Source organism: Panthera leo, chromosome C2 (assembly GCF_018350215.1).
Source record: "Panthera leo isolate Ple1 chromosome C2, P.leo_Ple1_pat1.1, whole genome shotgun sequence".
Lineage (NCBI taxonomy): Eukaryota > Metazoa > Chordata > Mammalia > Carnivora > Felidae > Panthera > Panthera leo.
This window is the reverse complement of record NC_056687.1, coordinates 87,069,333-87,086,341: the sequence shown is the minus strand read 5'-3', so window position 1 is coordinate 87,086,341 and position 17,009 is coordinate 87,069,333. Positions and strand designations below refer to the sequence as shown.

The 17,009-nt window shown below is 38.0% G+C and overlaps 1 protein-coding gene across 1 annotated transcript in view; it reads left to right on the top strand.

The window, feature by feature from the left end:
- The window catches only part of USP13 (ubiquitin specific peptidase 13), a 117,827-nt gene that overhangs the window by 20,223 nt on the left and 80,595 nt on the right, over positions 1-17,009 (top strand). The window contains exons 2-3 of the mRNA XM_042954765.1: positions 2,482-2,607; positions 14,414-14,474. Coding sequence (XP_042810699.1) covers positions 2,482-2,607; positions 14,414-14,474 — 187 coding nt within the window. The remainder of the gene's footprint in view (positions 1-2,481; positions 2,608-14,413; positions 14,475-17,009) is intronic.

Sequence of the window (17,009 nt, the reverse complement as noted above, 5' to 3'; positions counted from 1 at the left end):
TCTCCTGCTCGTTGCTTAACATATTTTTCTGATAGATTAATATTTGTTGCCCCTAGCCTGTGTGGCTGACTGGCTCACTGTTTTCTTCCTTGTTTCCTCCAATTATAAAATGATTGAGCTAATCGGAGATACGTGTAGCACACAGACCTGTAGCTCATAATAAATAATTGCTATGAATGCTTTATAGTATAGAATGTATCTCATCCTCTTTGAACTTGACGAAACCATGTGAGGTGGGAATTATTGCTGCAGCCATGCTTGTAAAGGAGAATCCTGAAGCTCAGAGACTGAATGACAACCTGTCTTAGGCCACAGAGCTAATTAGTGGTAGTTCAGGACCCTGGTTACAAATCTCATATTTTCCCTGGTATATCTTCTGGTTTGAATTCTTTTTGATTGGGTTCCATCTCTTCCATTGGAAGAGAATGGAAGTTTTTTTTAAAAATCACAATATGTGGTGCTCAATTTAATGGGCTTAATGAATAACTAGCCATTATAATGATAACAAGTTTTTTAAGGGTTATGACTATGCAAAAAACACCTATTTTTAAAAAAACATTTGAAAATATTTAATTTGATGATCAAGTGAAGGTAATATGCCTCCAGTTGAAGAACTTTTCTAGTTTTATTCAAATGATCTCTTTCAAAGGGAAAAAGTTATCCAGAAGTACCAGCTAAATAACTGAGTTTTCTGGATGCTATTTTATAGTCAAATTTAAAAAATTTAATTTGCAAGTGTTTGTTGCCAGGGAGTAAACTTGCAATTGATTTTTGCCTATAAATCTGTATTCTATGACCTGGCTAAATTCATGTATTAGTTTTACTCGTTAGTAGTTTTTAGATTTTTAAGGATTTTCCATATAGAGTAGAATGTCATCAGCAAATTGAGACCCAGTTTACTTCTTTCTTTGTGATCTTTATGCTTTTTTCCTTTTCTTGCCTTATGCAATGTATTTGCTACAATAATAGACACATATTTGAACTGATGCTGTTGTAATATCCTCATTGTGATAAGACTCCTTTATATCTGGCTTATAAACCATATAGTGTTGGGGAATTTTATTAGAAATTAAAAAAATAAATAATCTTGCGTTACTGGAACTTACAAATTATTTTTCATATATTTGTAATGAACATCAATGCCTGTTTTGATGTTGAATTTGTGCTCTACTAAAATGTAATGTAAGGAATTTTGACAGGTGCTTGCTATCAATTCTGACAGGTTTTTAAAAAAAATTTGTTTTTTAAAATTATGTGGCGAGGCGAGACTAAGGAGAGCTTAATAAGAATCCACTTCCATTGAGGAAAAGGTGGTTGATTTATAGGCAAAATTTAGAGAGATGCATGTTAAGCAAAGTGAGAGAAAAAGGAGAGATGAAATTGGCATAGAAAATCAAGTATCTAAAATGTGAACAATATCCTTGACTGTTCATTGTGACAGGGTGTCTGTAATTAAATAATATTTGAAATGTGGCATAGAAGGCTACAAAGAGAAATAGAGTCAATTTAACTGACATTTCCATGCTGTGAGAACTTGGGCAAGTGACTGATCCTTAATTCTTAAAAAAATTTTTTTTAATATTAAAATTTTTTTAAATTTTTATTTATTTTTGAGAGAGAAATAGAGCATTAGCAGGGGAGGGGCAGAGAGAGAGGGAGACACAGAATCTGAAGCAGGCTCCAGGCTCTGAGCTGTCAGCATAGAGCCCGATGTGGTGCTTGAACTCACGGACCGTGAGATCATGACCTGAGCCAAAGTTGGATGCTTAACAGACTGAACCACCCAGATGCCCCCTTAATTCTTTTTTTCAACTGTCAAATGGAAATAATAATAAGCAGCTTGTAGTATTGTTAGGATTAGAAATAATACATGAGAAGCACCTGGCACATATAAGGCGTGCAAAAATATGTAGCTAGGATTATTAGAGGGCTCTATCCTTTATTATTTACTCATTAAGTTATTGATTTATTGAATTATCCTAATTTATAATGGGTACGATCAGATATTCTGTGTCATTGAAGGAAGAGAAGAATATCTTTGAATCGAAGAACCCCTGCTAAAAGAATATAAAACTTTATGTTCCTGGAGACTTGCACTGATCAGGGAGGGAGAATGATGAGACAGGATTGCCGTGGTGGTAGTTGGTTCACTGGCCAAGCTTCTCGTTTCCCTTATGGTCCCGTACCCAAGTTTGGAGAGTCCGACAAGCACGTTTATTTCCCAGGCCCTCTGAGGCTCTCGCCTGACTGGGAGATTGTGAGCAGCTGTCCGGAGCACCTGGAATCCAGGTTTGGGGCAGACGCTGATGCTGTGGGTGGCTGTGGAGCCTCAGAGGGTCATTGCAGATGACTACAACAGCCAGGTGGCCTTTTGCTGGGCTTTGTCTTCATCATTTGCCCTCTTTCCCTTCCCTTTTTTTTATCTAAATGACTTGGCGAGATATATCTTGGCTAATGTTGTGACCTGTCTCTTTCTTCTAGAATTCTGAAGGTGGACTCTATGTATGCATGAATACATTTTTGGCCTTTGGAAGGGAACATGTTGAAAGACATTTTCGAAAAACTGGACAGAGTGTGTACATGCACCTGAAAAGACATGTGCGAGAGGTGAGCTGCACGTTTGGAGAACTGGCCTTGATATCTTTCCTGTGGCATTGTCGTGGTGTGGTTTATCACATGGAGAGTTTACTGTGCCCACATGATTTCTCATTCCTTTTGAGGATGGGAAACAAAAATGGGACCCTTTGCAGAAATTCACAGGTTTCCCCAAACCCTGTGTAACTCAGTTTAATTTTTCTCTTCCTCTGAATTTCTGATTGGTGTTAAGAAGACATGGGTCGACTGAATGAAAAAAAAGTTAAGCAAAAAAATACAGACAAGTACACAAAATAATGCCAGAAATGCAAAAATCACAAGTAAAAAACATTTGGATATTTTTGCTTCAGATTTTTTTGTTTTGTTTTGTTTTGTTTTGAGCGAGAGAAAGCTTTCCTGAAAGTTCGAGTCCCTTTTGTTTCCCTCTCCAGTAGTAACCATGGCTGCAAATTTGTTCTCGTTCCTATATAGGTCATTCTATTTTATTTACGTATGGATAGTCATGAACAATACGTAGAATGACTTTATATGGTTTAAAGATGTAGATACATACTATCATACTGTTACTTATAATTCTGTGTAGAGCTTTATCTTTTCACATTGTTCTTGAAACCTATTCATGTTGCGATGTGCCTGAATGTACTTACTTCATTTTATTATTTGTTTGTTATTCCCTCTTGTGAGTACCTTGTCATTTATTATTCTTTTGTTCTATTAATGAACATTTAGATTGTTTCCTTTTTTTATTTGCTTCTACAAATAGTGCAACAATTAACATCTTTATACATTTCTCCCGGGGGTACATGTGTAAGATTTATTTTGGAAATAAGTATATCTCAAAGTGGTAATGCTGGCTTGTAGAGGTACTTATTTTCATTTTTGCTAGGTATTGCTAAATCTTTCCCCAGAGTGGTTGCACTCAATTTCTACTTCTGTCTGCACTGATTAGCAATTCCTGTTTTCCCACCCCCCATCAACCCTTGGTCAGACTTTTGATTTTTGCCAATCTAACGGTTGTAAAGTGGCATCTAAATAACTGGCATTTCCTTTTGTGAGGGTTGAACATCTTTATATATGTTTATTGGCCATTCTGGTTTTTTCTTCTCTGATTTTCCTGTTTTCTTATGGTCTGTGGCTTATCTTTTTGCTTCATTTATGAATTCTTTTATGCAGAAGTTTTGAATTCAATGTTAGATTTATTAACCTTTTCTCTTATGAATTGTGCCTTGTGTATCTTATCTATGAAATTATTTCCCAACTCAAGGTCATAACAGTATTTCTTTTAATACTTTTTTTTGAAGTGCATGTGTATTTGCATGAGCATATGTGTGTTTTAGCATTTTTGGATTTTAATCCATCTATAGTTTATTGTATTTGTGTGAAGTATGGGAATCTGTTTTTTATTTTCCATACTGAAAACGAGTTTTCCTGCTGTGGTAGACTAGTGCAATCTTTCTAAATGATTTATAGTATCATCTTTTTGTATATTTTATTTATTTATTTTTTCATTTTAAACTATTTTATTTTAATATAATTTGTTGTCAAATTGGCTAACATACAGTGTGTAAAGTGTGCTCTTGGTTTTTGGGGTACATTTCCATGACTCATCGCTCATCCCAACAAGTGCTCTCCTAAGTGTTCATCACCCATTTTCCCCTCTCCCGCATTCCCCCATCCCCGCTCCATTTGTTCTCTTAAGAGTCTCTTACGGTTTGCCTCCTTCCCTTTCTGTTTGTAACTATTTTTTTCCTCTTCCCTTCCCCCATGATCTTCTGTTAAGTTGCTCAAGTTCCATTTGTGAGTGAAAACATATGATATCTGTCCTTTCTTTTTGTACATTTTAACTTGCCATTCATAGTTGGGTCTGCTTTGGGGCTCTTGGTTCTTTTCTGTTGATCTTATTTTTCTGAATCTGCATTGGTGTGGCCAGCCTTGATATCTGGTGGTACAAATACTTTTTCCAGAACTTTCCTGGGTTTAGAAATTTATTTTTCTATACAGATTTTAGAATCAGTTCATCTAGTTTAAAACATCCTGTTGAGATTTTGATCAGGATCACATTGAATTTGTAGATTATAATCTATAGCATTGGTTAAGCTCCATGAGGGCAGGGATTTTTGTCTGTTTTGTTCAGTTCTGTGCCCTCAGCACTTAGCTGTCCCAACACACAGTAGGTGCTTCATAAATATTTATTGAATGAGTATTCAAAATGACATAGTTCATTTTGAATCAGTTCAGTATTCAGTTCTCTTTTGTCTCCTTCAATAATATTTTGTAATTTTCAGTAAAAGAGCTTGCATTTTGTAAGATTTTCTTAAATGCTCTGTAATTTTTGTAACTATTGTTACTGCTAACTTTTACTTACTATATTTTAATTGGTTATTGATGATGTTTGGGGATGTTATTAATTTTCAAGTATTGATTTTTATACTTAGCGACACTATTCAGCTTTCAGTCCTAATAGCTAGTAGACTGTTGGAACTTCTAGTCAGTGCTGATTTGAGGTTCATCTAATTGTTCATGCTAGCCTGCCTAATATATTCTCTGTTTAAGTTCCAGACAAAGGAGAGATCCCAAAATTGGACAGTGGGCAGAGTAGGAGGAAGAGGAGGAAGAAAGGCCAGGAGGTCAGATAAGCCATCACCTCAATGATTAAAATAGTCTAATATTGGCCCGATATTATATGATTTACATTCACTGCTCCTGTTATATGGGGCATAGCAATTCTTATGAGGTCCGCTTTGTCCTGAACAGATGTCTTAGTATAAAATGATGAAGTTTTAGGAAACTGGGGTGGGGTGGGGAATGAAACTGAGGCCCAGAAGCTTGAAATAACTTGCTCACTAAGCTTGCGGCAGAATTGCAGAATGGTGGTAATTTCACATGGTTAACTCTGCCTCTGAAGTCTTCAGTTAAATATTTTACTCCCTGACTACAGCCTTCTCTCAGTTTAGCTCTGTCACTCATTTATTCTGATTTCACTCTGTTGTTCTCCCTCCTTGATATTTCCAGGCCCATGACTTGTCCAGGTGGCCACTGCTTCTGTTTGTTAAGCCTGCTTCTCATGACTTGAAACATTCTCTTACCACCAGTGCCTTCAAAGATCCTTTGCCCTTTGTCTCGCCTAACTGTCCCCAGAGCTCCAGCCAGTCATGCCATCAGCATCATCATGGGTTCTGTGTGCATACTGTGAGCAATTCTGCACCACCATGGTCTGGGGCCATGTCAGACTCCTGCTCTTCCCCTTTCTGCTGGGCGCACTCACTGCCCAGCAAATTTGGCCTGCACCTTCTCCCACTCCAGATTCTGGATGCAGTCTTCAAGGTGCTGCCACGACCTCTCTCACCATCCTTAGAAAACAATTTGACTGGTACTTTACCAAGAAAACAGGGACCCTGGACAGGAACTTCCTGAACTCCTGTCTTGCCTCCTCAGAACTCATTGCATCTGGTTCCTCCATCCCAGCAGAAAGCTATGTTCTGTCTGTCCTCACAGCTCTGTTCCTCCTCCTCATAAACTTGCTCCTTCCTTAACTCCCTTTTCTTCAACGTCTCCCTCCCTCTTCTGGCTTTTTCCTCCCACCTTAAAAAAAAAAAACCAACAAAAAACAAAAAACACCACTCTTAGACAGACAAAATCTAAAGGAGTTTGTGACCACTAAACCAGCCTTGCAAGAAATATTAAAGAGGACTCTTTGAGTGGGAAAGAAAGACCAAGAGCAACAAAGACTAAAAAGGAACAGAGAAAATCTCCATGAACACCAACTTTACAGGTAATACAATGGCACTAAATTAATATCTATCAGTAGTAACTCTGAATGTAAATGGACTAAATGCTCCAATCAAAAGATATCAGAATGGATAAAAAAATGAGATCCATCTATATGCTGCCTGCAAGAGACTCATTTTAGACCTATACACACCTGCAGATTGAAAGTGAGGGGATGGAGAACCATTTATCATGCTAATGGACCTCAAGAGAAAGCTGGATTAGCCATAGTTATATCAGACAAACTAGATTTTATTTTATTTTATTTTATTTTATTTTATTATTTTTTTCAGACAAACTAGATTTTAAACCAAAGACTGTAACAAAAGATGAAGAAGGGCACTATATCATAATAAAGGGATCTATCCAATAAGAAGATCTAACAATTGTAAATATTTATGCCCCCAATGTGGAACACCCAGATATATAAATCAATTAATAACAAACATAAAGAAACTCAGTGATAACAGTATAAGAGTAGGGGACTTTAACACCTCACATGCAGCAATGGATAGATCATCCAACCAGAAAATCAACAAGGAAACAAGGGCTTTGAATGACAGCCTGGACCAGAGAGCTTAACAGATATATTCAAAACATTTCTTTCTAACTCAGCAGAATACACATTCTTTTTGAGTACACATGGAACATTCTCCAGAATAGATCACATGCTAGGTCACAAATCAGCCCTCAACAAGTACAAAAAGGTAGAGATCATACTATGCATATTTTCAGATCACAACACTGGGACACTTGAAGTCAATCACAAGAAAAAAATTTAGAAAGACCACAAATACATGGAGGTTAAAGAACATCCTACTAAAGAGTGAATGGGTTTATCAGGAAATTAAAGAAGAAAAAAAATATATGGAAGCAAATGCAAATGAAAACACAACCTTCCAAAACCTTTGGGATGCCACAAAAGCAGTTATAAGAAGTAATTATATAGCAATACAGGCCTACCTCAAGAAACAAGAAAAGTCTTCAATACACAACCTAACCTTATATCTAAAGGAGCTAGAAGAGGAACAGCAAATAAAGCCTAAACCTAGAAGAAGGGAAATAGTAAAGATTAGAGCAGAAATAAATGATGTGGAAACAAACAAACAAAAAATCCATTAGAATAGATCAATGCAACTAGGAGCTGGATTTTGGAAGAATTAATAAAATTAATAAACCCGTAGCCAGACTCATCAAAAAAAAAAAAAGAAAAAGGACCCAAATAAATCATGAATGAAAGAGGAGAGATCACAACCAACACCATAGGAATACAAACAAAAGAGAATGTTATGCAAAATTATATGCCAACAAATTGTGCAATCTGGAAGAAGTGGATGAATTCTTAGAAACATATAAACTACCAAAAGTGAAATGGGAAGAAACAGGAAATTTGAACAGACTAGTAACCAACAAAGAAATGGAATCAGTAATCAAAAATCTCCCAACAAAAGTCCAGGGCCAGATGGCTTCCCAGGGGAATTCTCTCAAACATTTGAAAAAGAGTTAATATCTTTTCTTCTTAAACTGTTCCTGAAAAATAGAAATGGAAGGAACACTTCTAAACTCATTCTGTGAGACCAGCATTACTTTGATCCCCAAATGATAGAAGACCCCACTAAAAAGAATTATAGGCCAATATCCCTGATGAACATGGATGTAAAAATTCTCAACAAGATATTAGCAAATTAAATTCAACAGTACATTAAAAGAATTATTCACCACGATCAAGTGGGATTTATTCCTGGGCTTCAGGGGTGGTTCAATATTTGCAAATCAATCAATGTGATATACCACATTAATAAGAGAAAGGATAAGAACCATATTACCCTTGCAATAGATGCAGAAAAAGCATTTGACAAAATGTAGCATCGATTCTTGATAAAAACCCTTAACAAAGTAGGGATAGAAGGAACATACGTCAACATCATATAGACCATATATGAAAGACTCATAGCTAATACCATCCTCAATGGGGAAAAGCTGAGAGCTTTCCTCTATGGTCAGGAACAACACTCTCATCATTGTTATTTAACATAGTACTGGAAGTTCTAGCCTCAGTAATCAGACAACAAAAAGAAATAAAAGGCATCCAAATCAGCAAAGAATTATTTGCAGACAACATGATACCCTATGTAGAAAACCCTAAAGACTCCACCCAAAAATTGCTAGAACTGATACACGAATTCAGCAAAGTCACAGGATACAAAAATCAATGTACATAAATATGTTGTATTTCTATATACCAATAATGAAGCAGCAGAAAGAGGAATTAAGGAATTGATCTCATTTACAATTGCACCAAAAACCATAAAATATCTAGGAATAAACCTAACCTGAGGAGGTGAAAGATCTGTATGCTGAAAACTATAGAACACTTATGAAAGAAACTAAAGATGACACAAAGAAATTGAAAAACATTCCATACTCATGGATTGTAAGAACAATATTGTTAAAATGTCTGTACTACTCAAAGCAGTCTACACATTTAATGCAATCCCTATCAAAACACTACCAGCATTTTTCACAGAGCTAGAACAAACAATCCTAAAATATGTATGGAATCACAAAATACTCTGAATAGCCAAAGCAATTTTGAAAAAGAAAAGCAGAGTTGGAGGCATCACAATTCCGGACTTTAAGCTATATTTGAAAGCTGTAGTGATAAAGACAGTATGGTACGGGCACAAAACCAGACACATAGGTCAATGGAACAGAATGGAAAACCCAGAAATAGGCTCAAAACTGTATGGTCAACTAATCTTTGATAAAGTAAGAAAGAATATCTAATGGAAACAAAGACAGTCTTTCTTTTTTTTTTTTTTTTTTTAAATTTTTTTTAAACGTTTATTTATTTTTGAGACAGAGAGAGACAGAGCATGAACAGGGGAGGAGCAGAGAGAGAGGGAGACACAGAATGTGAAACAGGCTCCAGGCTCTGAGCTGTCAGCACAGAGCCCGACGCGGGGCTCAAACTCACGGACCGCGAGATCGTGACCTGAGCTGAAGTTGGACGCTTAACCGACCAAGCCACCCAGGCGCCCCAAGACAGTCTTTCAACAAATGGTGTGGAGAAAACTGGACAGCAACATGCAGAAGAATGAAACTGGACCACTTAGCAACATACACAAAAACAGATTCAAAATGGATGAAAGACCTAAATGTGAGTGAGACAGGAAACCATCAAAATCCTAGAGGAGAACATAGGCAGTAACCTCTTTGACATTAGCCATAGCAACTTCTTATTCAGTGTGTCTCTGGAGGCAAGGGAAACAAAAGCAAACATGAACTATTGGGACTTCATCAATATAAAATGCTTCTGCACAGCAAAGGAAGTCAACAAAAACTGAAAGGCAACCAACGGAATGGGAGAAGACATTTGCAAATAACATATCTGGTAAAGGGTTAGTATCCAAAATCTGTGAAGAACTTATCAAACTCAACACCCCAAACCCCCCAAATAATCCAGTTAAGAAATGGGCAGAAGACATGAATAGACATTTTTCCAAAGAAGACATCCAGATGGCCAACAGACACATGAAAAAATGCTCAACCTCACTCATCATCAGGGAAATACAAATCAAAACCATGATGAGGTATCACCTCATACCTGTTGGAATGGCTAACATTAACAACACGGGAAACTGCACATGTTGGCTAGCCTGTGAAGCAAGGGGAACCCTCTTACACTGTTGGTGGGAATGCAAACTGGTGTGGCCACTCTGGAAAACAGTGTGGAGTTTCCTCAAGGAATTAAAAATAGAGCTACTCTGCCATCCAGCAGTTGTGCTACTAGGTTTTTACCCAAAGGATACAAAAATGCAGATTGGAAGGTACACATGCAGCCCAATTTTTATAGCAGCATTATCAGTGATAGCCAAACTATGGAAAGAACTCAAATGTCCAATGATTGCTGAATGGATGAAGAAGATGTGGTGTGTATATATGTATATATGTGTACATTCCATAAATATGTATACATTCCATAAGTATATATATGGAACATGGAATATTAGTCATCAAAAAGAATGAAGCTTTGGGGCACCTGTGTGGCTCAGTTAAGCGTCTGACTTCAGCTCAGGTCATGATCTCATGCTTCATGAGTTCGAGCCCCCTGTCAGGTTCTGCGCTAACAGTGCAGAGCCTGCTTCAGATTCTCTTTCTCCCTCTCTCTCTGCCCTTCCCCTGCTCACATGCATTGTCTCTGTCTTTCTCAGAAAAAATAAATAAACCTTAAGAAAAGAATGAAATCTTGACATTTGCAAGGACATGGATAGAGCTAGAGTGTATTATGCTAAGTGAAACAAGTCAGTCAGAGAAAGGCAAATACCATATGATTTCACTCATATATGGAATTTAAGAAATAAAACAGGTGAACATAGGGTAAGAGAAAAAGAGAGGGAGGCAAACCATAAGAGACTCTTAACTATAGAGAACAAACTGATGGTTATCAGAGGGGAGGCAGGTGGGGGATGGGGGATCTAGATGATGGATATTAAAGAGGGCACTTGTGATGAGCCCAGGGTGTTGTGTGTAAGTGATGAATCACTAAATTCTACTCCTGAAGCCAATATGAAACTATATGTTAAGTAGTTAGAATTTATATAAAAACTTGAAACAAACAAAAAGAACACACCACTAATTGTCTCTGTATAGTGTCCTCATTTGGTCATCCTATTCTTCAGCTAAAGTAAGTGTCTCTAAAAACTTCTCATCATCTCTACTATACCTCCCTGGAAGTTCAGCGTTGCCATCCGGTTGATCTTCCTGCTAATCCACTAAACTGCCAGGGCTGCAGTGATCGCTCATTTATCATGCTTGGTGGATATGTTTCAGCTCTGATTTTACTTGCTTACAAGCATTTGAACTTGTTTTCCTCTTGGAACCGCTCCTCTCCTGCTTTCTTTGGCACCATTCTTTCCTGGCTTCCTGCTGTTTTTTAGGCTGCCTTTTCTGACTTTCTTTCACTAGCATCTCTTCATTCATTTATTCCTTAAATATCCACACTTCCTAGGGTGCCTTTGGACTATCTTTCTCTGAAAACTGTTCTTCCTCATCAGTGTTGTCCATTTACTTGTTTAATCACTGTCTCTGAACTCATGACTTACTAATCGGTATCTTTCCAGAGCCAAAGTCTGACCATCTGACTCTGAGTTGGTTTTTCCTACTTGAACACCTCATAGGTACTTCAAGCTCAGTGTGTCCAGACTCAATGAATAATCCTCTTTCTCAGAGCTGTCCTTCATCTTAAATTCTAGAGACCTAGATGTTTTGGATTCTGCTTTCATTCCATGGCTGGTTGGTGACCAAGTCTAGTTATCTGGACCTCCCAAATGGCTCTGAAGTCCATCCTGTCCTCTCCATCCCTGTAGTTTTTGTCTGAGGGCTCATTATCCCTTAAAAGGACTAATTCTTTAGCTTCCTGACTAATCTCCTTTCCTTCAAACTTGCTGCCTTCCATCCTACCCAGTCTTCATGGTACACCTGGAGTGATCTTTTCAAATGCACGTATCTGTAGCATTCTGAAGCTTAAATCTCTGTATCTCCCTTTGTTGCAAGATGAAATCCAAAATTCTTTTCCGTTTGATTACAAGGCCTTCCATGATCTGGCCTCTATAGCCTTTCTGACTCTTACTTTTATTATGTAAGCTTTGTGCTCTAGACACATCTAACCACTTCTTCCTGGAATACATTATGATTTCATACCTTTGTACATGCTGTTTTTCCTCTCTGGGATGTCTCATTCCTCTTATACCTGTTGTATCCTTGTGGTCAGCATATCCATCTATCTATCCATCATGCATGTATGCATGCATCCATTCATCCATCCATTCATCCATCCATCCATTCATCATCCATCCCATCCATCCATCCATCCATCCATCCATCCGTCCACCTGTCCATCCCCCCATTCATCCACACATTCATTCATCATCCATCCATTCATACCTTCATCCATCTATCATTCTTCCATCTATCCATTTATCCATCCATCTATTCATCTACCTGTCCATCCTCCATCCATCCATCCATCCATCCATCCATTCATCCACTGATCCATTCATCCATCCATCCATCCATCCATCCATCTACCTGTCCATCCCCCCATCCATCCATGCATTCATTCATCATCCATCCATTTATACCTTCATCCATCTATCATTCTTCCATCTATCCATTTATCCATCCATCCATTCATCTACCTGTCCATCCTCCATCTATCCATCTGTCCAGCTATCTATCCATCCATTTGTCTATTCATCCGTTCATCCATCATCCATCTATCCATTATCCATCCATTTATCCATTAAATAAATATTTGCTGAGCAGCCGCTCAATGCCAGACCTGCTGGTCTTCTTATCTGACCAGCTCTGCCCACAGCTTCCACCCCAGAAGAACTGTCATTTCCTCCTTGTAATCCTACCTTTTTCACACTTCCCTTAATACTCACCAGAATCTATAGTGCTGTTTGTATATATGCTCTCCTACTGTGCCCGTGGGCTCATCAAGGAATGGAGCATGTCTTCATTCACTTTGCAGCCTCAGTGCCAGCATAGAGCCTTACCCATGGGCACAGTCATGTTTGCTGACTGAGGAGTTGCCTTTTTTCAAACCCTGTTGATTTCTAGTGGAGACTGAGGCAGGCACAGAGGTGATGGTTTTTGGAAAGAAGACCTAGTTTTTTTTTCCCCTGTAAGGAAGTGAATCTAATCCAAGTCTAAGGTGTGGATCTCACAATCAAGGAGAACCTCATATTCTAGTAGGTTTTCATGCAGCCCTTCTCCTTCTTTACTCCCTCTACCATCCTGCAGAAGTGGAGGAGACAGGTTGGAAAAGTTAAAAGCATGCCATAAACTTCTGTAGAGAGATTTCAAGTGACTCTAAGATTGCTAAATGTGCCTACAGGTTTTATTTCATCCCCTTTTTTTTGATGCAGGCACTAGGTGGGGAGAGGAGCAGGGGCTCTGAGACCTTGGTGGAGAGGGATTCTAAGAGAGGTGACATGAATTTGGCACGAGTAGTTGGAGAGACAGGTTTTTGAGCTAATGTGTTCTATCATATTCACATGCTTAAGATGTGAACCATAAACTTATAGTAGAAGCTGTAAACTTAATGTGAGAATCACAAAGATGAGTCACCCTTCAATGCCAAATGATAAAATGTGGCAAAGGAGACTTAAGACTGATAATGGGACAAACTAAAGCAGCAGCAAGGCCTTGATGCTGCTATAACATGTGGCCACTTGAAAAGATGCCAGGCTTTGACCAGCACACCATGGTGCGCTGGAAATGTACTCTTTTCTAATAACTGAGAGAACAAACAATGTGGAAATATCATTCTGGCCATTTGAAAAAAAATTTTATAATCCTGTTTGAGAGTAAAATTTTTTGTAAAAGTAAAACCCTTTTGTCAGAAAGGTAATGAATGACTTCTTTTGCTTAACCACTTGAATGGACATTTATTTCATTGCTGTCAGGTACTTCCACCAGAGGTAGAAAATACACGAAGCTTAACATGGCAACTAACCATTAGTTGGTGCTCCAAAATGTTTAGGGAGGTTAGATTGAGATTTAATATGACCAGAATATCAGTGACAGCTAATCAGTATTTATTAGCTCTTTCAACAGTAATTTTTGTGCATACCCAGGACCAAGCACAGGGACCCAGTGGGTAGCAGGGGAACAAGAGCCTTCCCTCTGGGATCTACCACCATCTCTCCAGAATAGTTCCATCATTGGGCATGGACTCTAGCCTTTTGGGAGCATGTGCCAATTTGAAGTTGAAATTTCTAGTTCACCTTGATCCCTGGTTCTACGTCCCTTTCCAGAAGTGGTCTTGATAATTTGATGAAAATAATCAGGTGGAACAATAGCATTGCCCTTCACCTACCTCCATTGACTTGGGTCAAGTTCTGGTTTATCCTGGAATCTCTGGTCAGGTTGAGTATTTCCTCTCGCCTTTTGTTAACAACTGAGAACCCTTTCCCTCCCCAACTCCCCCTGTCCTCTCTTCTGCATGTTGCATTTTAACAATCTCTTATTTTCTTTTCAGAAGGTAAGAGGGGCATCTGGTGGAGCTTTACCAAAAAGGAGGAATTCCAAGATTTTTTTAGGTAATGTAAATAGTAATCCATAGTGTGTCCAGATTTTCTGTGTGTGTATGTATGTGCATGTGCATGTCTGATTTGGAATAATAGGTTATTTATTTTTCCTCAGTTTAAGGATAAGAGGTACCAATTTAACTTGGGATGATCTGCCTCCACTTTGTGTTTACATAGTGGTGAAAGATGCTTCTAGTACTCTTAGTTGGGTTTAGTGTTTTGAAGCAATTATACTTACAGTGACTGGAGACTAATTGTGATTCTGCTTCTGCTCTCTTTTTTCACTGCTCTGAAAGTAGAGACATTTTTTCTTTTTTTAATATTAGCCTAACTATAGACTTTATTCAGATTTCACCATTTTTTCCCATTAGTGTTTTCTTTCTTCTTTCTTTCTTTCTTTCTTTCTTTCTTTCTTTCTTTCTTTCTTTCTTTCTTTCTTTCTTGTCTTTCTTTCCTGTCTTTCTTCTCTTTCTTTCTTTCTTTCTTTCTTTCTTTCTTTCTTTCTTTCTTTCTTTCTTTTTCTTCCTGGGATCCCATGTTGTATTTAGTTGTCATGTTTCCTTAGTCCTGTCTAATCTTTGATAGCTCCCCAGTCTTTTTTTTTTTTTTTGTCTTTAATAATTGTGACACTTTTGAAGAGTATTGGCCAGTTATTTTTGTAGAATGGTCCTCAATTTGGTTTTGTCTGTTTCCTTATAAGTCTGAAGTGTTGCATTTTTGGCAAGAACACCACAGAGGTGATGTGCCCTCCTCAGTGCATGATATTGGGGGCATGTGATGCTGAGGTGTCTTTATATCGGTGCTGTTAACCTTGATCCGTTTTTAAGGTGGTGTGTCTGCTGGGTTTCTCCACTGTGAAGATTCAGTGTAATTAATAAATACCTTGGGAGTAATACTTTGAGACTATGCTGATATCTTGTTTCTCTTCAAAGTTTTGCACGCTAATTAAAAAAAATTTTTTTTATGTTTATTCATTTTTGAAAGACAGAGAAAGACAGAGCACAAGCAGGGGTGGGGCGGAGAGAGAGGGGGACACAGAATCTGAAGCAGGCTCCAGGCTCAGAGCTGTCAGCACAGAGTCCGACGCGGGGCTCGAACTCATGAACCGCGAGATCATGACCTGAGCCGAAGTCGGATGCTCAACCGACTGAACCACCCAGGCGCCCCAGTTTTGTGCACTAATTTTATCATCTGTCATGGGATCTTGCCTGCCACAATGATTACTGTGGTATGTGCCTAGCAGTGATTTTCTTTTCCCTCATTTAGAAGAGCCAGTTTTATTCATGCTAATGAGCATTAATTTCTATATCCTATAATCATGATAATTTTTCACGTTAAGCTTCTGATATGTTTTTGCCAGGAGAAAAAGTGGTTTGATCATTTTTGAACAAGCAAGTTTATATCCCTAAATGCCTAGGATTATTGTTTGAAAGAAATTTAAAAATTGTTTGCATGTTATGATTTCATTTTGGTAAAAAAAATCTATACAATATATGCGCGTGTGTGTATATGTGTGTATGGGTGTATGCATGTGTGTACATATATGTATGTGTGTGTACATGAATGTGTGGGTATATACATACACGTATACGTATATAATTGAGAGTCCAGAAAAATCTGGCAAAATATATTCCAGATTGTTAATAGTAGCTCTTTTCCAGTGGTGGGATTGAGGTGATTTTTATTTTCTTCTTTTTGCTTATCTGTATTTAAAGTTTTTCTATAACAAACATGTGCTACTGTTGTAATGAAAAGACACATTAATTATTTGGAAAGGAAATCCATTGGAAACAGTCGTGGAGCTGAGTGTCCTTCCTGCCTTGATTCTCTGTTACTCTACACTGAGCTCATGCTTGCAGTCTTCTGTCCTGATTTTCAGTAGTGGTTTACTTTATGAGGCTTATCTGTTGTTGGCTTTTCCAGACTGACCAATCTTTCCCACCTCTCTATGGTCTTTGGACCACAGCCCAAATCAACCAGCTAACCCCAAACCAGCTCAGAATGGGCCTCAAAGCTGAAATGATTGTATGCATTCTGATGCTTTGGTTATTAGCCGCAGGCCCCCTTCTACTAGTAGAGATAATGTAACTTTTTTTTCATATGAAATTTATTGTCAAATTGGCTTGCAGAGATAATGTAACTTCTGAATTAAATGATATCAGCGTGGCATTCTTAGAGGTGGAAATAATTAAACATTTTTGATTACTGTTGTTATTTTTCATTATTTTCTTGATTGAATGAAGATGTTAGCTGACTTCCTGCCCTTTAGCCTTTGTGTCTTTTGCCTGAAAGACCTTGCAGTTTGATTTCTCTAGTGATCATTTTGGTGGTAGAGGGTATGGTAAAGTAGCTATTTTAAATTTAACATTTTTTAATGTTTTATTTATTTTTGAGAGAGAGAGAGGAAAGGGAGGGAGAATGAGAGTGAGTGGGGGAGGGGCAGAGAGAGAGAGAGAGAGAGAGAGAGAGAGACAGAATCTGAAACAGGCTCTAGGCTCTGAGCTGTCAGCACAGAGCTCGATGTGGGGCTTGAAATCGGGAACGAGG